Below are 22036 nucleotides of genomic sequence, written 5' to 3'. Positions count from 1 at the left end.
TACAAAAGCGTTTGTTCAATAAATTTATCTTATCTTATGTCCATCAATGAATTCTACTACAAATAGAAATGAATACAATATTGTGTTATGCATGTGACGGGGCATTTATTCCAAATGATGTTCTATGGGGGCATTATTAGAGGTGGGGCATTTATTCCAAATGATGTTCTATTGGGGCGTTATTAGAGGTGGGGCATTTATTCCAAATAATGTTCTATGGGGTGTTATTCGAGGTGGGGCATTTATTCCAAATGATGTTCTATGGGGGCGTTATTCGAGGTGGGGCATTTATTCCAAAGGATGTTCTATGGGGCATTATTCGAGGTGGGGCATTTATTCCAAATGATGTTCTATGGGGGCGTTATTCGAGGTGGGGCATTTATTCCAAATGATGTTCTATGGGGGCGTTATTCGAGCTGGGGCATTTATTCCAAATGATGTTCTATGGGGGCGTTATTCGAGGTGGGGCATTTATTCCAAATGATGTTCTATGGGGGTGTTATTCGAGGTGGGGCATTTATTCCAAATGATGTTCTATGGGGGCGTTATTCGAGGTGGGGCATTTATTCCAAATGATGTTCTATGGGGACGTTATTAGAGGTGGGGCATTTATTCCAAATGATGTTCTATTGGGGCGTTATTAGAGGTGGGGCATTTATTCCAAATGATGTCCTATGGGGGCATTATTAGAGGTGGGGCATTTATTCCAAATGATGTTCTATGGGGGCGTTATTAGAGCTGGGGCATTTATTCCAAATGATGTTCTATGAGGGCGTTATTCGAGGTGGGCATTTATTCCAAATGATGTTCTATGGGGGCGTTATTCGAGGTGGGGCATTTATTCCAAATGATGTTCTATGGGGGAATTATTCGAGGTGGGGCATTTATTCCAAATGATGTTCTATTGGGGCGTTATTCGAGGTGGGCATTTATTCCAAATGATGTTCTATGGGGGCGTTATTCGAGGTGGGGCATTTATTCCAAATGATGTTCTATGGGGGCGTTATTCGAGGTGGGGCATTTATTCCAAATGATGTTCTATGGGGTGTTATTCGAGGTGGGGCATTTATTCCAAATGATGTTCTATGGGGGCGTTATTCGAGGTGGGGCATTTATTCCAAAGGATGTTCTATGAGGGCGTTATTCGAGGTGGGCATTTATTCCAAATGATGTTCTATGGGGGCGTTATTCGAGGTGGGGCATTTATTCCAAATGATGTTCTATGGGGGAATTATTCGAGGTGGGGCATTTATTCCAAATGATGTTCTATTGGGGCGTTATTCGAGGTGGGCATTTATTCCAAATGATGTTCTATGGGGGCGTTATTCGAGGTGGGGCATTTATTCCAAATGATGTTCTATGGGGGCGTTATTCGAGGTGGGGCATTTATTCCAAATGATGTTCTATGGGGGCATTATTCGAGGTGGGGAATTTTTTCCAAATGATGTTCTATGGGGGCGTTAAGAGAGAATAAAGATCATTTGCTATACCAGATGAACCAATAACCAAATAAACAATTAAATCCATTACAGTTACACTGTGTATTATCAGTCTTTAATTTAGTTGTCATAGCAGCAATGATACATAACTTGTGTATTACTGATAATTTGCATGAGTAAATTCTAATGAAAGGCAATTGAAAATCAATTACAGAACTTCCAATACTGTATGAACAATTAATACCTGGTTACTATTGGTTTTCTTATTGACTGTTTTCATAATAAAATAAAACCATTTCACAAAGCGGCAAGACCTCCCAACTGTCCAGCTAATTAAATAAATAAGAAAAATAATACAGAGGGTATAAGATTTTACATATTTTTAATGGATTTGACATATACAAATCTGTTAAAAATGTGTCAAATCCGTCAAATCTATAAAAAAAATGAGTCTAATCACAGAGGGTATAAGATTTTACATACTTTTAATGGATTTGACACGTATACAAATCTGTTAAAATGTGTCAAATCCATCAAATCTATAAAAAATGAGTCTAATCCATTAAAATGTACAAAATAATAAATAATGATAAAAAAGTGTATTAACCTAAAGTAGAAGGATGGTAAGTGTAAAATGAAGAGAAAAATAAATTATAAGATATTGATGAATATAAAACTATGACTATGGAAGCAATCAGAGAGAGATAGCCTGTAATTAATAGGATATAATATGGACAAATTTACATTGATTGACTTGATACAGAGTAGGCTACAATTTGCGTTCTCTTACAATTTCAAATACATGTATGGTATATTGTCTGTACAACAATACTGTAATTTGCAATGATCATTGTAATGTACATTTTAATTTTATTATAATCAGTATAAAAACTAGAAAAACAGGATATCGCGGGATATAAAAGTAATAATCATGTTAAATTATGGTAGAAGAATTTTTCTATTTCAAAACTAAAAGCAAATAAATAAAAAATAAATAAAAAGTAAACAGAACATTTTAAAACTTGGTCAAAATATACATTTATGTGAAGTTGTGCAACAAATTTTCATTTCACATTAACAAGGTTGATCATTATATTAATAATATATACAACATACTTGCCTGTCATGGCACAAAACTCATGACAATTAAACAGTTCATTTTGGCAACCAGGTATATAAATAAAGAAGTCCAGATTGGATCAGTTTTGATGGACACATTCTGGGTGCCGTAGTCAGCATGAGGCAGACAAGGCACTCGTCTGCTGACATTTTCAATTTTCACCTATACCAAATTTCCCAGCACAGATGGTTATATTTTATATCAATAATTGTATTTAATTTTTAAAGAATCTTTAACCTCTTGCTATGGCCTTGATAGACAATCTCAGTAGGTGCACGTGAAAATACAACCTGCGCCCCAAAATAAAACCGGACCTTGTCATGACAGATACTCAGCACCCCCATTTATTATTACTTATTCACATAAAACATTCAAATTGTGCAAATCTTACATAACATAGATACAAAAGTCAGTGGTACACTCATTACTAAGTACTAGCCTACTACTATCTAGGCCTAGCTAGGTAGCCTATACTATACTACACAGCAGTGTACTACATATCATGGAGTAAAGAATTACTCCATGTACATATGTAAAACAGCTTGCAGAAAAAATGATTGATTATTGTTAAAACCTGGAAAAACCTTATACTGTATTTATAAAATTATATTAACAAATAGTAGACTAGCCCTAACCTAATTGCAAAAATCAAATTAACAGACTTACACATTTTTATAGCCTATTTTGAAATATCTATGTATAATAGACAGTACAAGGCGACATCGTTCGTAAAAGGTGTTCTTAGTAACCTAATATAAACAATAATAATACTGTACAGGCTTGTTCATAATGTTATTTACATTGTGCAATCAGCTGTGTACTACGACCAAAGAGGGCGCTATGTTCGATACATATAATTATAGAACAAAATGAGTTTTGCCAAAGTGTAAGCCAGCGAGGCATGCAATTCATATGCAATTCATGCGATCACGACGGTTATAAACAAATTTATAAATAATGCTGAGCCACACACAAGAACTACAATCTTACCTAACTTTATCTCAAACAGTTCCAACCATTCTGTTCTTGACACAATTTCTAATTATAGGTCTACTACTAGTATATATTTTGGGGTGACATGATCTTTGCCCACTACGTCAGGATCCTTTCTAGCTTTTTGCTCATCTTTTTACAACCGCTCTTGATAGGAGCACCAGTAATAGAATTATCCCATACAGATTGGTCACCCATATACTCTTCTGTGTAAACGAGGCATGATAGCTTTTTTGCTCATCTTTTTACAACCGCTCTTGATAGGAGCACCAGTAATAGAATTATCCCATACAGATTGGTCACCCATATACTCTTCTGTGTAAACGAGGCATGGTAGCTTTTTGCTCATTTTTTTACAACCGCTCTTGATAGGAGCACCAGTAATAGAATTATCCCATACTGAATGGTCACCCGTATACTCTTCTGTGTAAACGAGGCATGGTAGCTTTTTGCTCATCTTTTTACAACCGCTCTTGATAGGAGCACCAGTAATAGGATTATCCCATACAGATTGGTCACCCGTATACTCTTCTGTGTAAACGAGGCATGGTAGCTTTTTTCCTCATCTTTTTACAACCGCTCTTGATAGGAGCACCAGTAATAGAATTATCCCATACAGATTGGTCACCCGTATACTCTTCTGTGTAAACGAGGCATGGTAGCTTTTTGCTCATCTTTTTACAACCGCTCTTGATAGGAGCACCAGTAATAGAATTATCTCTTACAGATTGGTCACCCGTATACTCTTCTGTGTAAACGAGGCATAGCTTTTTTGCTCATCTTTTTACAACCGTATAATATGATAATTATACGTTAAAATAGCTTTAACTCTATTCCACCGACCAGCGTGGGAATCGAACCCACGACAATCGTGTATTAACACGACGCTCAGTCGCCTGAGCTAACCAGTCATCTTGCTTTGAACAAGGTTAATATGTAGGCCTATATTTATGACGTAATGATGAATTACGTAATACACGTATATAAATAGACTGTTATCAGCTGATTAGTCATGTACTTTGTAATGCTCAGGTTTAAGTGCTCTAAGCTCTAGAGTGGGTTCGAACCTCTACGGATATTTTTTTTTCAATGGAAAATCAATATTATTTTTTTTTTATACATTTTGGAAATACGTCGAATGTTTTACAATTTTTGAAGTAGTTCATATCAGCTGCTGCTTTTACGGATTTTTCGAGAGTTTTTCCAACTTTCGTAAGTCCTTGATTTGAATTAGTGTTTACCGACCATCAACCGACATAGTGAGCTGTAAATCAGAAACAAGTTGTATGGTACGGAAGCCCGTTCGGGCCACAAGTTAACTATATTTTAAAAGCTGTTATCAGGCGGCCGCCACTTAATTATCTGGCGGCCGCCACTTAATTATCTGGCGGCCGCCACTTAATTATCTGGCGGCCGCCACTTAATTATCTGGCGGCCGCCACTTAATTATCTGGCGGCCGCCACTTAATTATCTGACGGCCGCCACTTAATTATCTGGCGGCCGCCACTTAATTATCTGGCGGCCGCCACTTAATTATCTGGCGGCCGCCACTTAATTATTAGTACATGTCCCATCACGTGACATGTACTCCGGCAGCAAACTTTAATTCTATTCTGCTTTTTTACCATTACGTTCGGCTCTTTTACCATTCGGCGCATTTCTATTCGGCCCATTTACCATTACGTTCGGCTCTTTCAGCATTCGGCGCATTTCTATTTGGCCCATTTACCATTACGTTCGGCTCTTTCAGCATTCGTCTCTTTTTTATTCGGCCCATTTACCATTACTTCATTTTAGTACTCTTGGGTGGGCTTCTTTTCCAGATGGACTTCTTTACGAGATTACTTTTGCAAACTAAGCGAGGGAAGCTGCTGGGTTCCCGTCCGGAAAATTGTTTCTTTACATGATTTGAATTTCATAACGATTAACAACATCAAAATTTAACAGTGTGGCGTGTTGACCGCAATGACTAACAATACCAACTTCACTACACCTGCACAAACTCATTTGCATAACAACGCACGGCATACCAAACTGTTTAAAATAGAGCTGCAAGGTCCCCGGAAATGACACCTATATTTTGTACTCCCACCATGCTTGGGGGTGAGCCAATAGAGCTGCTATAGGTTCCTGCCCGAAAAATAGCACTTTACATGATTTTAAATTATATGAAACAAATAATAAAGTGGTTGCTTACTATGTATGGCCATACAGGTACATACATTTGTAAAATATTATTTCCTACATTTGCTGTGAGGCAATTTCCGTTACTACAGTACATGCTGTTGACCGTTCTACATTGACTACTTTGCAGTGACAAAATTTACTATTTTGATTGGTGTGGTGGAAATAATATACTCTCGAAAACAATTATAAATGTAATACACTTTAATTAAATATAATAATAATAATAATATAGATACTATTTATACAAATTTCTATTCACCAACATTTTCTCTAAACCCATCAGAATATTCATTGGTTTGTCAATATTGAGGGATTTATGATTGTGCGAGACATATAGGCAGATAGTGTTAAAGATGTATTGTCCCCTGAAACACAAAAAAATGAAGATCAAAATATTCTAAATTTAAATTGGCCATATCAAAGTAATATTAAAGTTATTCACTTTAAGTCGAAAATTAGAGCCAAAAACAACAAGTTTACGTAATTAACAGGTAAATTAATTTGATTACAAATTGTCGCGAGCAAAAGTAAACAGAGATTTCAAACCACGGGTATGCATTATGCCTGATGCTAATTAGGATTGTTTACAACTCGTCACGGTTGAGAAGGTGTTTTCACACATTGCGAGGAAGTTTTATGATTATGCATACAAAGTAGCCAAACAAGCGCGTTGCATTATGAGATATGTTTTGATCGAAAACTTTGACTGGAAGTCAAAGTTATTTTTTGAACAAAAAAAGTCTGTATTTCAGCTAAATTTTTTTTACTAATTTTTGGTGAAAGTTAATAACTATTATGATTATGTTTCGAAATCTTTTTTTTTAAATTTTTTTGGAATTAATAAAGGGACAATACATCTTTAATTAATTACATGCGTTTTATAAGCAGATAGGCCAAACTTTTAAATACAAGACATCTTAATTTATTACGGTGAACAAAGCATGTTTATATCTGAAATGTGAGGTTCTAATTTACTAAAATTGATCTGTCTTCATACACAGATTAGGTAACTGCCTTCCATATAAATTGTCATTAGTCTATACAACTTTAAGGGACAGTTTTCTTACTAAAATTGATCTGTCTTCATACACAGATTAGGTAACTGCCTTCCATATAAATTGTCATAAGTCTATACAACTTTAAGGGGCAGTTTTCTTACTAAAATTGATCTGTCTTCATACACAAAGATTAGGTAACTGCCTTCCATATAAATTGTCATTAGTCTATACAACTTTAAGGGGCAGTTTTCTTACTAAAATTGATCTGTCTTCATACACAGATTAGGTAACTGCCTTCCATATAAATTGTCATTAGTCTATACAACTTTAAGGGGCAGTTTTCTTACTAAAATTGATCTGTCTTCATACACAGATTAGGTAACTGCCTTCCATATAAATTGTCATAAGTCTATACAACTTTAAGGGGCAGTTTTCTTACTAAAATTGATGTGTCTTCATACACAGATTAGGTAACTGCCTTCCATATAAATTGTCATTAGTCTATACAACTTTAAGGGGCAGTTTTCTTACTAAAATTGATCTGTCTTCATACACAAAGATTAGGTAACTGCCTTCCATATAAATTGTCATTAGTCTATACAACTTTAAGGGGCAGTTTTCTTACTAAAATTGATCTGTCTTCATACACAAAGATTAGGTAACTGCCTTCCATATAAATTGTCATTAGTCTATACAACTTTAAGGGGCAGTTTTCTTACTAAAATTGATCTGTCTTCATACACAGATTAGGTAACTGCCTTCCATATAAATTGTCATAAGTCTATACAACTTTAAGGGGCAGTTTTCTTACTAAAATTGATGTGTCTTCATACACAGATTAGGTAACTGCCTTCCATATAAATTGTCATTAGTCTATACAACTTTAAGGGGCAGTTTTCTTACTAAAATTGATCTGTCTTCATACACAGATTAGGTAACTGCCTTCCATATAAATTGTCATTAGTCTATACAACTTTAAGGGGCAGTTTTCTTACTAAAATTGATCTGTCTTCATACACAAAGATTAGGTAACTGCCTTCCATATAAATTGTCATTAGTCTATACAACTTTAAGGGGCAGTTTTCTTACTAAAATTGATGTGTCTTCATACACAAAGATTAGGTAACTGCCTTCCATATAAATTGTCATTAGTCTATACAACTTTAAGGGGCAGTTTTCTTACTAAAATTGATCTGTCTTCATACACAGATTAGGTAACTGCCTTCCATATAAATTGTCATAAGTCTATACAACTTTAAGGGGGAAGTTTTCTTCAAGTTAGGTATACTTGAATTCTCCTCTAAATAAAGTGCAAATTATATTATTTTTAAAATAATACTAAATAATGATATTAAAGTATTTACTTTTAGTTTAACCTTTATACTTTAATACCACCCACACTGTCATTTGCTAAAATCTAACTAGAGCTTTCAAAACCTTTATACTTTAATACCACCCACACTGTCATTTGCTAAAATCTAACTAGAGCTTTCAAATAATTGATATTCATAATAATTTAATAACAAATAAAACAAAATACTGGAGATGATTGCAATTGCAATAAGAGGTTATGTTTCGAAATAATACTAGCAGTACAAAATAAATCATGGGTCCACTAATAATTTTACAGTACAGAATTTTAATAGACAAAAACTTCAAAACAATGCCAGACCAGCATGATTATAGCAAATTTTATTTCTTGTTCTTCAGGAATGTTTGTCTTGATATTATTAAAATATATTTTTACAATTCTTACTAGACACAAATCCTACAACATTTAGTTCTAATATTTGATCAATAATATATAAAATAGTTACACATCTACTGTTTGTCACAGTATTGTTAAGTTAACATTTCTGTTAAAATGTGAGCGTTGTGTTCTTTATCAGCTAATATTCATATTTCAGCGTAGACCTCCATATCTGAAACAAAAAAGAAACTACAGGTAATGTCCATAGCAGAAAAAATAGGCTTTAAGCAAACCAACACTTTTAGTACAAGTGTACAGTTTTACAATCACAAACAATAGATATATGTAACAAAATAGCAGTACAAACAAATAATTTTTGAAGAATTTCAAATTGTTAATTTTTGTCTGAAAGTGCAGAAAGTAACCATTAGGTTATTATTCCAATAAATTAAAAATAATTCACTACAAGCTTGTGAATCAATGCTTCTAAACAATAAAAGTGTTAATGTATACTTTTATTGCAATCTCAAATATTGAAACTAAAAAAAATATATACTTTGAAACCCAGTCTGTTCGTCCATGTACTGCTTGAGCAGCTGGTCTTAAACCGCTTGAGTTATTGCTTGCTCCAGGCCTGGTTGACCTCCATGCACTATAATCTAGTTTACAACAAAATCATTTGGTAATCATATATGTAATTAACACAATAAGTAACATTTTTTAATTACATAATTTTTTACTGAACTAATTACTTACCACTCACTCCCTGTAATCTTGCCCCTTGTAAGTCTCTTTTCTGACCAAAAGTTGGTACATAACTTGCCCCACCCGCAGCAAAGTTACCACTATAACCACTTTTTTCTCTTCTATTAGAACTGGGACCTGTTTCAAACAGCATAAAAAAGACCACACAATATATTACTAGCAGAAGCACAGTGCATGTCACACACAATACAGTAATACAAACAATACTATGAAATATTATATGACTGGAATGGGCCCAATACATTGATGCAATGTGGTTCACTTGATTTTTACATTTTGTTGGAGGACAAAGGCATCTTTTGTCTGGATGTAATGCATCCTCCTCACACAATTTGTAGACATTGGAGGACAAAGGCATCTTTTGTCTGGATGTAATGCATCCTCCTCACACAATTTGTAGACATTGGAGGACAAAGGCATCTTTTGTCTGGATGTAATGCATCCTCCTCACACAATTTGTAGACATTGGAGGACAAAGACATCTTTTGTCTGGATGTAATGCATCCTCCTCACACAATGTGTAGACATTGGAGGACAAAGGCATCTTTTGTCTGGATGTAATGCATCCTCCTCACACAATTTGTAGACATTGGAGGACAAAGGCATCTTTTGTCTGGATGTAATGCATCCTCCTCACACAATTTGTAGACATTGGAGGACAAAGGCATCTTTTGTCTGGATGTAATGCATCCTCTTCACACAATTTGTAGACATTGGAGGACAAAGGCATCTTTTGTCTGGATGTAATGAATCCTCTTCACACAATTTGTAGACATTGGAGGACAAAGGCATCTTTTGTCTGGATGTAATGCATCCTCCTCACACAATATGTAGGAATTGGAGGACAAAGGCATCTTTTGTCTGGATGTAATGCATCCTCCTCACACAATTTGTAGACATATATATGTATGTGTATATACTCCTTTAACCAATTAACCTAGCTAAATTTTGAATAATAACTTTTATGAACTTATATCATTACTATAAAAAAAATTGAAACGGTGTACTCCATCTGTACACCAGTCATTGATGATAACTTACCAAACATATTGTTAGTTCTTGCTAAACCTGCCTTGGGTCCAGTTCTGCCTGATGAAGAATCTTTCAAAGGACTTTTCGAATTCATCCCTAAAATAAAAGAAATAAAAATACAAAAGAAAAAATGAAAGAAGTAAAAATAAAGCAAAAAAACATTTTTGTCCAATTTAGAAAGAATCATAAATTTAATTTTGACAAACAAGATATCAGAAAGCAACAACATTAACAAAGGCCATGTTTGTTTTTACAACACTCTACTAGTTATTGCATGGTCATATATGGATTATTAGCCTAATAAGTATTAAATGGAGATAGAAAAAGTAATTACTGATTATTATTAATATTCAACTAAAAGAAAACATAAACAAAGTTTACCAGGAAGGTAACGTGACTGTCTAAAGTAAAACTGTTTAGCAGATGATGCAGATGAGTTGCCAGATTCAAGTAAACGTCGTGTTGTTGTTGTTGATTGCACTTTGTTGATATTGTTTTGTGATTGTTTCTCTTTTACATCAAACAGATCGTCATCATCCCAATCAAACGATGATTTAACTTTGGGTTGTCTGCTTACTTTTGTAGCTGGTTTTTGTTTAATAGAACTCATAATAAAATCAAAATCATCATCTGTAATGTTTGTTTTTGTAGTATTTGACTTGTTCATGTCAATTTTGTCCATGTTTGTACCTTCTAATTTATCCCAATGACGTCTGCTTTTGTTTCCTGCTCCAAACTGTTGGACTGGGAGCTCTTTCTTCTTTCCAAGTGATGCCAAAAAGTTGTCCAACTCATCAATTTTTTCTTCTTTTTTAGCAACTTCTGATGGAATATTATCTACTGGTTGCAGTTTGTCAAGTTCATAACTAAACTTCTTTGACTCAACATGTTTAGTATTAACAGGAGTCTTAGGTCCAAGATTTTGACCAACTTGAAAATAAGAATACTTCAAACACTGTATGTAAAAACAAATCGGAATTAAATATTAAATGATAATCATTTAGATAGAGATGAGGTGTAGTTTAACAGTATGTGCCATATTGCATCAAATTTGCAGCAGGTGTCGCATGCAAATCAATCGCCCTCAAGTGGACAAATCACAAGGTTACGTGCAGCAGGTGTCGCATGCAAATCAATCGCCCTCAAGTGGACAAATCACAAGGTGACATGCAGCAGGTGTCGCATGCAAATCAATCGCCCTCAAGTGGACAAATCACAAGGTTACGTGCAGCAGGTGTCGCATGCAAATCAATTGCCCTCAAGTGGACAAATCACAAGGTGACGTGCAGCAGGTGTCGCATGCAAGTCAATCGCCCTCAAGTGGACAAATCACAAGGTGACATGCAGCAGGTGTCGCATGCAAATCAATCGCCCTCAAGTGGACAAATCACAAGGTTACGTGCAGCAGGTGTCGCATGCAAATCAATCGCCCTCAAGTGGACAAATCACAAGGTGACGTGCAGCAGGTGTCGCATGCAAGTCAATCGCCCTCAAGTGGACAAATCACAAGGTGACGTGCAGCAGGTGTCGCATGCAAATCAATCGCCCTCAAGTGGAAAAATCACAAGGTGACGTGCAGCAGGTGTCGCATGCAAATCAATCGCCCTCAAGAGGACAAATCACAAGGTGACGTGCAGCAGGTGTCGCATGCAAATCAATCGCCCTCAAGTGGACAAATCGCAAGGTGACATGTTTGATGCTTGGATGTGCGCAAGGGAAAAGGACACTGATAAAACTGTAGTCATAGAGAAGATTCATGCCTTTGCTCGATATAAGCCTAACATCCTAACTGTTGAGGAGAGATTTCTGTGGGGTTGATACTATATTCAAGTGGATTGAGATAGCTGTAATCATAATGAACATGTAAAGAAGTTGAACTGTGAATATGTGCCTCCTAAAAAATATATATTAAATGTTTTAATAAATTTTCTTGTGTTATTAATGTATGAATGGAATAAAGGAAGCCTGTACCTCTAAATACTGGAATCCCCAACATTTTTGTCCATATCATAGTAAGTATTGTTGAATGTTTTAAATTAGATTCAGGAAGAGTTTAAAATTTATAAAAATTTGCTTAAAAGACTGGTTTCCCTATGGACCACAGTAAAACAGAAACATGTTTACTGTGTTGCTAATTTTGTCTGGTGTGGGTAAGTACTTAATTATTTTGTTACCTGTGTTGCTGTTGGCCGTTTCTGAGGATTCCAATGAAGCATATCTTTCAGTAGATTAATTGCTTCCGGACTGGCATTTCCAATTAGTGATTTAAGAGGTGTAGAAACACACTGTGGAAACTTGAAATTCATTTTATTCGCTAATTGATAACCTTCATTCCAATCCTCCTGTTTCAAAATACATACATTAACATGAATCACATCAGTTGATAAAATTGGTGTTAAATCTCTTCATTACTGATTCATTGCAGGATTCAAATTAGGTTATCTGAGGATATATAATGCTCAGAGTGCCGTTAGTCAGATTACTGCAGAAACCTAGAAACTGACCATTTGCCGTTAGTCAACATTTGGAAAGGTTGCACAACACCAATGTTATTAAGATGAATACACTAAAATTCTTTGATTTATTATACACTAGTTTTAAATGTCATCTTAAAATCCACCTTGGTAACTAGTGGAGCAGAGAACCCCTAAATAATGATGTATTCAATTCCAGGTGTTCCCTCACCCAAATGGATTAAATATGAGAACGTTCAAAGAATGAGATACGTCATGCATCAGTTCATGGTGGGTAGTGAAAGAAATAATTTAAAAAATACATTGATAGGCACAGTTTTAATAGAGAAAAAAAAATCTATAATTGACTTGCCTTTTTTGGTGTTCCTAACACTGAACACACTTTAAAAATTTCATCCACCTCACTAGTACCTGGAAACAATGGTCTTAATGTGTATAATTCTGCCATTATGCAGCCAACTGCCCAAATATCAATAGGGGAATTGTAGTTAGTCGAACGTAGCAATACTTCTGGGGCACGATACCTGAATGAAACCATAATTATTTAATATTACTTAATAATTAAAAAAGTAATAAGCAGATTTCAACATATTTGTCTGATTATTTGAACATACCATCTAGTTGACACGTAGTCTGTGTAAGGGGGTCGTGAGCGTATTTCTCTAACAAGACCAAAATCTGCTATTTTTACTAACTCTGGCCCAGTGCATAACAAATTTTCTGGTTTCATGTCTCTATGAAAAAATCCTGAAAAACAAAACAAACATCTTCCTGATTCATAGGGAAAAAATGTAGTGAGGCCTGCCATTAACATACTGTACAATAAAGTCATTCAATGTATCCTAAAATCTCATCAATTTATTTTTGTTTAATGTAGTGAGACCTGTATCACCCACACACCTTACAATTAACCACCCAAGGTAACATTAATCACTAACGTAACAAAAATCAACCACTAAAAATCAATCAATATATCTTTTAAAAAATTATCTTTATTTAAATCAATGCATATAACCTATAATTAAATCTTAGTTATTATTACTGTTGCTATTGCTGTTATTGCTGTTATTGCTGCTGCTGCTACTACTACTGCTGCTATTATTATTATTGAAAAATTGGTACAGATAGCTACTTTAGCTCAGTAAAAAACAATATTTAACATAGTCTGAATAAGATTCCATTACAGGGTATTGTAATTTACACACGGTCATGTGAGGGCCAGGCATACATTTCTCATGGAATGAAAACAAACATTTCGGAGTCAGCAATCTTCTCATACACAGTACGATCTTTGATGATATTTAAACTTGATTTGTGATATTATTGATTCAAACTAAATATATAATTCTTACCATGCTTGTGAATAAAAGCCAATCCTTGCAATATTTGATATAAGATGTTACGAATTACAGATTCTGGTAGCAAACGATCTCTGAAAAAATATTATTGAAATATACTGTAAGCAATAATTGTTATCACTCTCAATCCTTTGTTTCATTGGTGAACTTTTATTCCTCTGAAAATAAATAAACTAGTCCAGTTGATTTTCATCATCATTGCATCAAATCAACTACTTTTTATTTCAACCAGATATTATTTAGGGCCACCAACATACACAGGATACAGTATTTATGGCTTGCGTTGTGTGAATATGCAGACTTATCAGAAAGCACAGTAGAGTTTCTGCTTATTTATTGAGGAGTTGACCAGTACTTCTATCTATGATCGTTTCGATGATAGTGAATGTGAAATTCTACTCTACTTACACTTGGTTCGGTTTTAAAAATAATATTTCATTCTTTTTAAATTAATAAAATACAGGATAATTTATGGGTTGGTGTGACACAACATAACATAAAAAGGGTAATGAAGAAAAACAAGACAAAGTCTTCAAACATCACGGTAAACAAAAGGTTGAACAATATGCCTTTTTCATGAAATGGAAGACATCCTTGATCGTTGACAAACAATGCTGTGCAGGAAAGTGTAACCAACAGAAATAACATAACGTGGTGAGCATGTTTTCCGAGGACAAAAAATGGTAATTCCTTAATGGACAGTCTTGTGGACAAACTAAAAGATTAGCCTACACCACTGTATAAATAAATTGTTTTGATCACCTAAAATCCAACGGAAAAAAGATGATAAGTAAAACACAGTGTATAAGCATACTGTAGGCACCACGACTGCACCGCGATAACACTGTGTGGACAGTGTGCATATGCTTTAACACTGTGTGGACAGTGTGCATATGCTTTAACACTGTGTGGACAGTGTGCATATGCTTTAACACTGTGTGGACAGTGTGCATATGCTTTAACACTGTGTGGACAGTGTGCATATGCTTTAACACTGTGTGGACAGTGTGCATATGCTTTAACACTGTGTGGACAGTGTGCATATGCTTTAACACTGTGTGGACAGTGTGCATATGCTTTAACACTGTGTGGACAGTGTGCATATGCTTTAACACTGTGTGGACAGTGTGCATATGCTTTAACACTGTGTGGACAGTGTGCATATGCTTTAACACTGTGTGGACAGTGTGCATATGCTTTAACACTGTGTGGACAGTGTGCATATGCTTTAACACTGTGTCTTTTTTTCTGTGGGATTTCAGGCGATCAAAAAAAAGTTTCTAATTTTTTTTTAAATCATTAAGTAACCTTTCGTTCAGGAATTAAAATTTTTTAATTAACATGGTGTCCTGAAATCAAATGAAAGCTATGTTATTTTTGTTGGTTAGGCTTTCCTGCACAGCATTGTTTTTCATCGTTCGAAGATGTCTTTCGTTTCGTGAAAAGGGCATATAGGCATTATTTTGTAGCACTAGCAGGCACTAAAGAAATATCTGTAGGTTAATTTACAGAGTAAACATTAAAATCTGGAAAAGCTTAGCATTATTTAAGTGGTCTTCAAATATCTCTAGTATTTAAAGTGTAATCTTGGGGTCAAGTTTTATTTTTTTTTACTTACCTATCTTTCATCAACTGATAAAGATTTTCTTTCATGAATTCAAAAATAAAGTATAGATGATCATTTTCTCGAATCACTTCTTTCAATTTTACAATATTCGCATGATTTAATTTCCGTAAAGACTGTATAAAAACATTATACTGAATAATTATTATGCAAACAAAATATAGTAGAATACATTTAATAAAACTGTATTTGTTATTAGAAACAAACTAAATATAATTGCAGTATTAGGTTAAACAAAAATCAGGTAATATGGAATATATTTAAAGAATTGAATTACAGTAAAAGCCTAGGATCCCCAACATACAGTAACATGGATGTAGACCATGATTACCACCAACCTTGGACTAGAATAGATAAGAATCTTTAGTAGGCAAGTAAAATGGGTAACCGTTTGACCTTACCTTACCGCATTTGCCAGCAGTGCTTTAGTAGGCAAGTACAATGGGTAACCGTTTGACCTTACCGCATTTGGCAGCAGTGCTTTAGTAGGCAAGTACAATGGGTAACCGTTTCACCTTAGCGCATTTGCCAGCAGTGCTTTAGTAGGCAAGTACAATGGGTAACCGTTTGACCTTACCGCTTTTGCCAGCAGTGCTTTAGTAGGCAAGTACGTTGGGTAACCGTTTGACCTTACCGCATTTGGCAGCAGTGCTTTAGTAGGCAAGTACGTTGGGTAACCGTTTGACCTTACCGCATTTGCCAGCAGTGCTTTAGTAGGCAAGTACGTTGGGTAACCGTTTGACCTTACCGCGTTTGCCAGCAGTGCTTTAGTAGGCAAGTACAATGGGTAACCGTTTGACCTTACCGCATTTGCCAGCAGTGCTTTAGTAGGCAAGTACAATGGGTAACCGTTTGACCAGGGAAGAGTTAACCCTGGTTTGACCTTACCGCATTTGCCAGCAGTGCTTTAGTAGGCAAGTACAATGGGTAACCGTTTGACCTTACCGCATTTGCCAGCAGTGCTTTAGTAGGCAAGTACGTTGGGTAACCGTTTGACCTTACCGCATTTGCCAGCAGTGCTTTAGTAGGCAAGTACAATGGGTAACCGTTTGACCTTACCGCGTTTTCCAGCAGTGCTTTAGTAGGCAAGTACAATGGGTAACCGTTTGACCTTACCACATTTGCCAGCAGTGCTTTAGTAGGCAAGTACAATGTGTAACCGTTTGAGCTTACCGCATTTGCCAGCAGTGCTTTAGTAGTAGGCAAGAACAATGGGTAACCGTTTGACCTTACTGCATTTGGCAGCAGTGCTTTAGTAGGCAAGTACAATGGGTAACCGTTTGAGCTTACCGCATTTGCCAGCAGTGCTTTAGTAGTAGGCAAGAACAATGGGTAACCGTTTGACCTTACTGCACAGGGGCGCAGCCAGCAAAGAATTAAAGGGGGGGTCAACCAATATGTGAGTATTTTGCGAGCGAAGCGAACAACCATGGGCTGGGGGCCAGGGGGCCGCCAAGGGCCAAGCTTTGGCGGTCTAGGGCAATCTAGATCATTTGAATCGGTTTACGCACACACAAATATGACAATGTTAACACTAATAAACTGAAACAAAGAAAACAAAAAACAACTCTCATTTTCATTACAGAACATTTTTATATTCCAGGCTGCCACAGACAAACACTTTTTTTCTTGCTTGTTTGTTGATTTGTGTAGAGAGGCTGTAAACTCAGAGGAGGAATTATTTTGAATTCCTCCCTTTTCACCAATACAAAAGTTGCATGAAATGAACGTAGAGATGCAAAAGTTTGAAAAAAGAAATTAGAATGATAGCATGGAGGGAGTGATATTATTAAATGAGAACCGTAAGGTTAGAGTTCATACACTGTGCAAGTCCAAGAAGCTATCTTGGCTCCGTGTGTATGTGAGACGCTTATCATACCCAGTACATACAATATTTTGTTTAAAAATATACCTATTTTGTTCGAATGTATAGTATAGGTGATAGCTTATACATAATTGTAATAACTAACTTCTAAATTATTATCATACATTTTACGTTAGTTACTATAACGGCGCTCTTGACATCGCGTGATGCATCTTTAAACATAAGTTTGGAACATTCTTCTTGGCTTGGAGACAGAATTCGCGAATGACATTCTCTGTATTAATGTTCATGTTAAAGTGTATGTTCATGAGACACAATCCCGAAAGCTGCTCATAAGACATGTGATTTCCCAAACAGGTTTTCGTTCTCCATAAAGTCGAAAAACTCCGCTCAGCTTCAGCAGACGTTACGGGCATAGGCCTACGCGATTAGAAGAAGTGCACGCACATTCGGGAACACATTTGGATCCGCTAATTTTACACAGTCGCTTCCATCACTGAAGCTCGGAATGAAGATGTTCGTGTCTTGGCAGATCACTTCACTTTAGACTCGGGTGCTACGCCAAATATTTTAAAGCATGGCCTGTTATCGGCAGAAAAACGGTTTTTAACTCGGTTTGTAATCAAGAAGTTGATTTGGTAATACTGCTCGGTAGTAATCTTCCACAGTATCTCCAGGATGATTTGATCTGTATTGTTGTCTCATGTTTTTATTGATTTTTTCTAAAAAAAAGGGGGGGTCAGGACCCCCGTGACCCCCCCCACTGGCTGCGCCCCTGCTGCATTTGCCAGAAGTGCTTTAGTAGGCAAGTACAATGGGTAACCGTTTGACCTTTACCGCGTTTGCCAGCAGTACTTTAGTAGGCAAGTACAATGGGTTTGACCTTACTGCTGATGCATATCCATGTGTTCAGGTGTCCATGCACCAACATCATTTATCTTACAACATTGGATTAACCGACCTTATTGACTAACCTTACCTTTACTTCTCTCAGTTCCATGCATTCATCCCATGAATAGTACTTTTTCTTCATTCTAAAATTAATTTTTCACATTTTACAGTTTAATTTATTTATCTACATTAGAAATATATACTGTAAATTAATAAAATGAATTGAAATTAATAAAATGAAAATAATTAAATGAAAAAAATATTTGGAATATTCACAGACAAGGAAAAAACAAGAGATAAGATAAGTCATATTTAAATTACAATAATTACTTAATCAATTACAAATATGTAATTAAAAATCAACAAATACTTTATATTATAATAATGTACACACTAATTTGTTCTTGAGCTATGCAGAATTACTTTTTTTTCCGAAATAAAGATGAATGAATTAATGATTTTATAAATGATTTAATGTCTATACCCGGTATCCCCTGTAGGGTTTTATGATATAAAATGATATCAAGTAGTACATGTTAATAACAGTGTGATAAATTTAACTTTGAATAGAAACAAATCCAAAATCAGTTACAAAGCTTCAACAGCCAGTCTGTTAGCTTTGAGGCCACAAACATCACTTATCATAGAGCTGCAGGGCAAATTTACAGCGTATATATTTTTTTCAGCTACAGTAATTTTAATAATTAAAAAGATTTAAACAATAATTCTATAGTTTTCATCAAGCTATTAGTATTACAAGTAAATATCACAATAACAATGGACGGCGGGCACCATGACAAATTAAGTGCACACATGTTCTAGAAATGGATGTACAGTATATATTGCTCGTCATTGTGAGAGTCAAATACAGTACGCAGAGTACAGTATATTAAATATCCTGGATTTAGAAAGCGCTTTAATGTGTGAAACCTCTGTAAGCGCTAATCATACAGTAGATCATCCCGGACTCAAGCGCCTCCTACCCTACAGTAGTAAAGAAACTGAAACAGAACCAGTTGTGGCTAGATCATCCTGGACTCAAGCGCCTCCTACCCTACAGTAGTAAAGAAACTGAAACAGAACCAGTTGTGGCTAGATCATCCCGGACTCAAGCACCTCCTACCCTACAGTAGTAAAGAAACTGAAACAGAACCAGTTGTGGCTAGATCATCCCGGACTCAAGCACCTCCTACCCTACAGTAGTAGAGAAACTGAAACAGAACCAGTTGTGGCTAGATCATCCCGGACTCAAGCGCCTTCTACCCTACAGTAGTAAAGAAACTGAAACAGAACCAGTTGTGGCTAGATCATCCCGGACTCAAGCACCTCCTACCCTACAGTAGTAGAGAAACTGAAACTAGAACCAGTTGTGGCTAGATCATCCCGGACTCAAGCGCCTCCTACCCTACAGTAGTAGAGAAACTGAAACTAGAACCAGTTGTGGCTAGATCATCCCGGACTCAAGCGCCTCCTACCCTACAGTAGTAAAGAAACTGAAACTAGAACCAGTTGTGGCTAGATCATCCTGGACTCAAGCGCCTCCTACCCTACAGTAGTAGAGAAACTGAAACTAGAACCAGTTGTGGCTAGATCATCCCGGACTCAAGCGCCTCCTACCCTACAGTAGTAGAGAAACTCATATAAAGTGTATACAGTAGGTTTACTGTATTAAGTTAGAGAAAGACAGAAAGTTTGCTTCCCTGTTCACAAATATTGTTGATATACAGTACTGTATATCCATCCGGTTTGGGATTTATGTTGGAAATATATAATAATCATAATTATACTTTATAGATGGAGCATGTACTTTTTATATCACAAAACCCTCCCGGGCATAGATTAGTATGACCCTTATTAAATTCCCTAACTACTGTAAGAAACATTCTAAATAAATAATTACTTTTTAATAGCAACCATTTCGCCAGTTTCATTGCTTTTACCGAGAAGAACACTGCCATAGGTCCCATCTCCCAATTGCCTCATTGTTTGATATCGATTCATTATTACAAAATAATGCACTCTTTTAATAAATATTAGACGTTATTTCCATATCATCAATCGCATGTTAAAAAACCTGAAAGTAAACATAAATCAATATTCTTTATATTGGGAGGGCAGCAGCCGTCCGCAAAAATAAATCAAATAAATTACTTTAGTTATTCACTTAACAATATATGTAAAAACCTAACATCACAAGACATAAGAGTTAAGATCGGGTCACGTATGATGATGATTAATTGAATCTAGGCCTAGGCCTGGCCCTAACCTAACATCACAAGACATAAGAGTTAAGATCGGGTCACGTATGATGATTATTAATTGAATCTAGGCCTAGCCTAGGCCTGGCCCTAGCTAGCCTCCTATGCATAATTTTAAAAATAGTACAAAAATAGATGTTGTCAATGCTTTTTATTAGTTAGGCTTAAGGCCCATTTACACTAGGACGATAACGATGGACGATAAATAAACATGCATTTTTTTTACATAAAAAAAAATAAATTAGAAAGGTTTTCGTTCTAGAACTATCTAGGCCTATAGGATAATCATTCATGTCTTTGATAAAAATAATATTTTTAAAATTCCAATCAAATGACGTCATGATAAATAAAAACAATAAAATCGTTGTATTGTCACGATATTATTGCTCTTACTAATCATGACCTCATTTGATTGGACGTGTGAAAATATCATTGTCATCAAAAGGAAGCATTAGGCCTAGGCCCTAGTAGGCCTAGGCTAGGCTAGGCCTAGAAGGTTATTCTATAGTTCTAGTAGAATGAAAAGTTTTTATATTTCTTTTGTTTTATGTATGAAAAATGCACATTTGTCTATTATCCTCGATCGTTATCGTCCTAGTTTAAATGGGCCTTTATACTAGCTAGTACTAGCCTAGCATCCATAGCTATTCAGCTAGCCTACTAGCCTAGGCCTCTAGGCTAGGCCTAATAAAAAAAAAAGAAATAGGCCTAGGCCCTAGGCCTACTTACTTTAGTTAGGCCTAGCTTTGTACTAACTAGGCCTACTAGGCTAGGAAAAAAGCTACCTAGCTAGGCCTAGCTAGGCTAAACCTATCTACTCGACTCTAGCTAGAAGGCCTACTAATAACTAGGCCTAGCCTCTAGGCCTCTAGCTTAGCCTAAAAGCCTGCCCTTTAGCTAGTAGTAGGCTAGCTAGGCAGGCCTAGGCTACTTACTATCGCCGTTTATCGGCTACTTTACTTGAATTTTGAAGATTAAGAATACAGGTTAATACATATCCACATGTACATATACACTACCTAACAACTTATTATAGGTAAATCAATGTAGACAAATTGAATCGCTGAATTTTAGGCTAGGCTACGTCACGTCGCAACATCATATCCATAACAACAAACATACACAACATAGAGAGAAGTATGGAACGCCGTTACTGCCTTCTTCGGCTCTTTTACCATTCAGCCCTTTACCATTGGCTCATTCACCATTACGGCTCTTCTGACGAAGCGTCATTTATGCCTTTTATAACTTCTAAAAAAAGAAATAAAACTTACTCTAGCTGCATGCTCGTGGTGTGGACCCAATTTGGTGTCAGTGGAGCATAGGGCCTAGGCCTAGTGATACAACCTGTTAGTGGCGGTTTCATCGCTGTTGGTTGACA

The 22036-nt window shown here is 35.9% G+C and overlaps 2 protein-coding genes across 3 annotated transcripts in view; both read right to left on the bottom strand.

The window, feature by feature from the left end:
- Window positions 1-3329, bottom strand: part of LOC140062082 (uncharacterized) — a 52596-nt gene extending 49267 nt beyond the window's left edge. The window contains exon 1 of the mRNA XM_072108128.1: window positions 3226-3329. The gene's annotated coding sequence lies outside the window, so the exon portion shown is untranslated. The remainder of the gene's footprint in view (window positions 1-3225) is intronic.
- A 2594-nt stretch (window positions 3330-5923) lies between these two features.
- LOC140062738 (serine/threonine-protein kinase MAK-like) lies at window positions 5924-21761 on the bottom strand. 2 transcript variants are annotated; one of them, XM_072109064.1, is made up of 13 exons: window positions 21675-21761; window positions 20298-20471; window positions 18486-18540; window positions 15676-15797; window positions 14052-14131; window positions 13314-13446; window positions 13052-13223; window positions 12400-12567; window positions 10607-11180; window positions 10235-10321; window positions 9185-9310; window positions 8985-9087; window positions 5924-8660 (listed from the first exon to the last, which is right to left on the bottom strand). In XM_072109064.1, exons 2-13 carry the CDS (start codon window positions 20396-20398, stop codon window positions 8642-8644), a joined length of 1740 nt encoding a protein of 579 aa, XP_071965165.1. In that variant the 5' UTR covers window positions 20399-20471; window positions 21675-21761; the 3' UTR covers window positions 5924-8641. The 2 variants fall into 2 exon arrangements, with proteins under 2 accessions (XP_071965165.1, XP_071965164.1); XM_072109063.1 differs by having other exon boundaries at window positions 21591-21733.
- Between the last annotated feature and the right edge of the window lie 275 nt (window positions 21762-22036).

This window comes from Antedon mediterranea, chromosome 11 (assembly GCF_964355755.1).
Source record: "Antedon mediterranea chromosome 11, ecAntMedi1.1, whole genome shotgun sequence".
NCBI classification, from domain to species: Eukaryota; Metazoa; Echinodermata; class Crinoidea; order Comatulida; family Antedonidae; genus Antedon; species Antedon mediterranea.
This window is presented reverse-complemented; position numbering and strand designations above follow the sequence as displayed.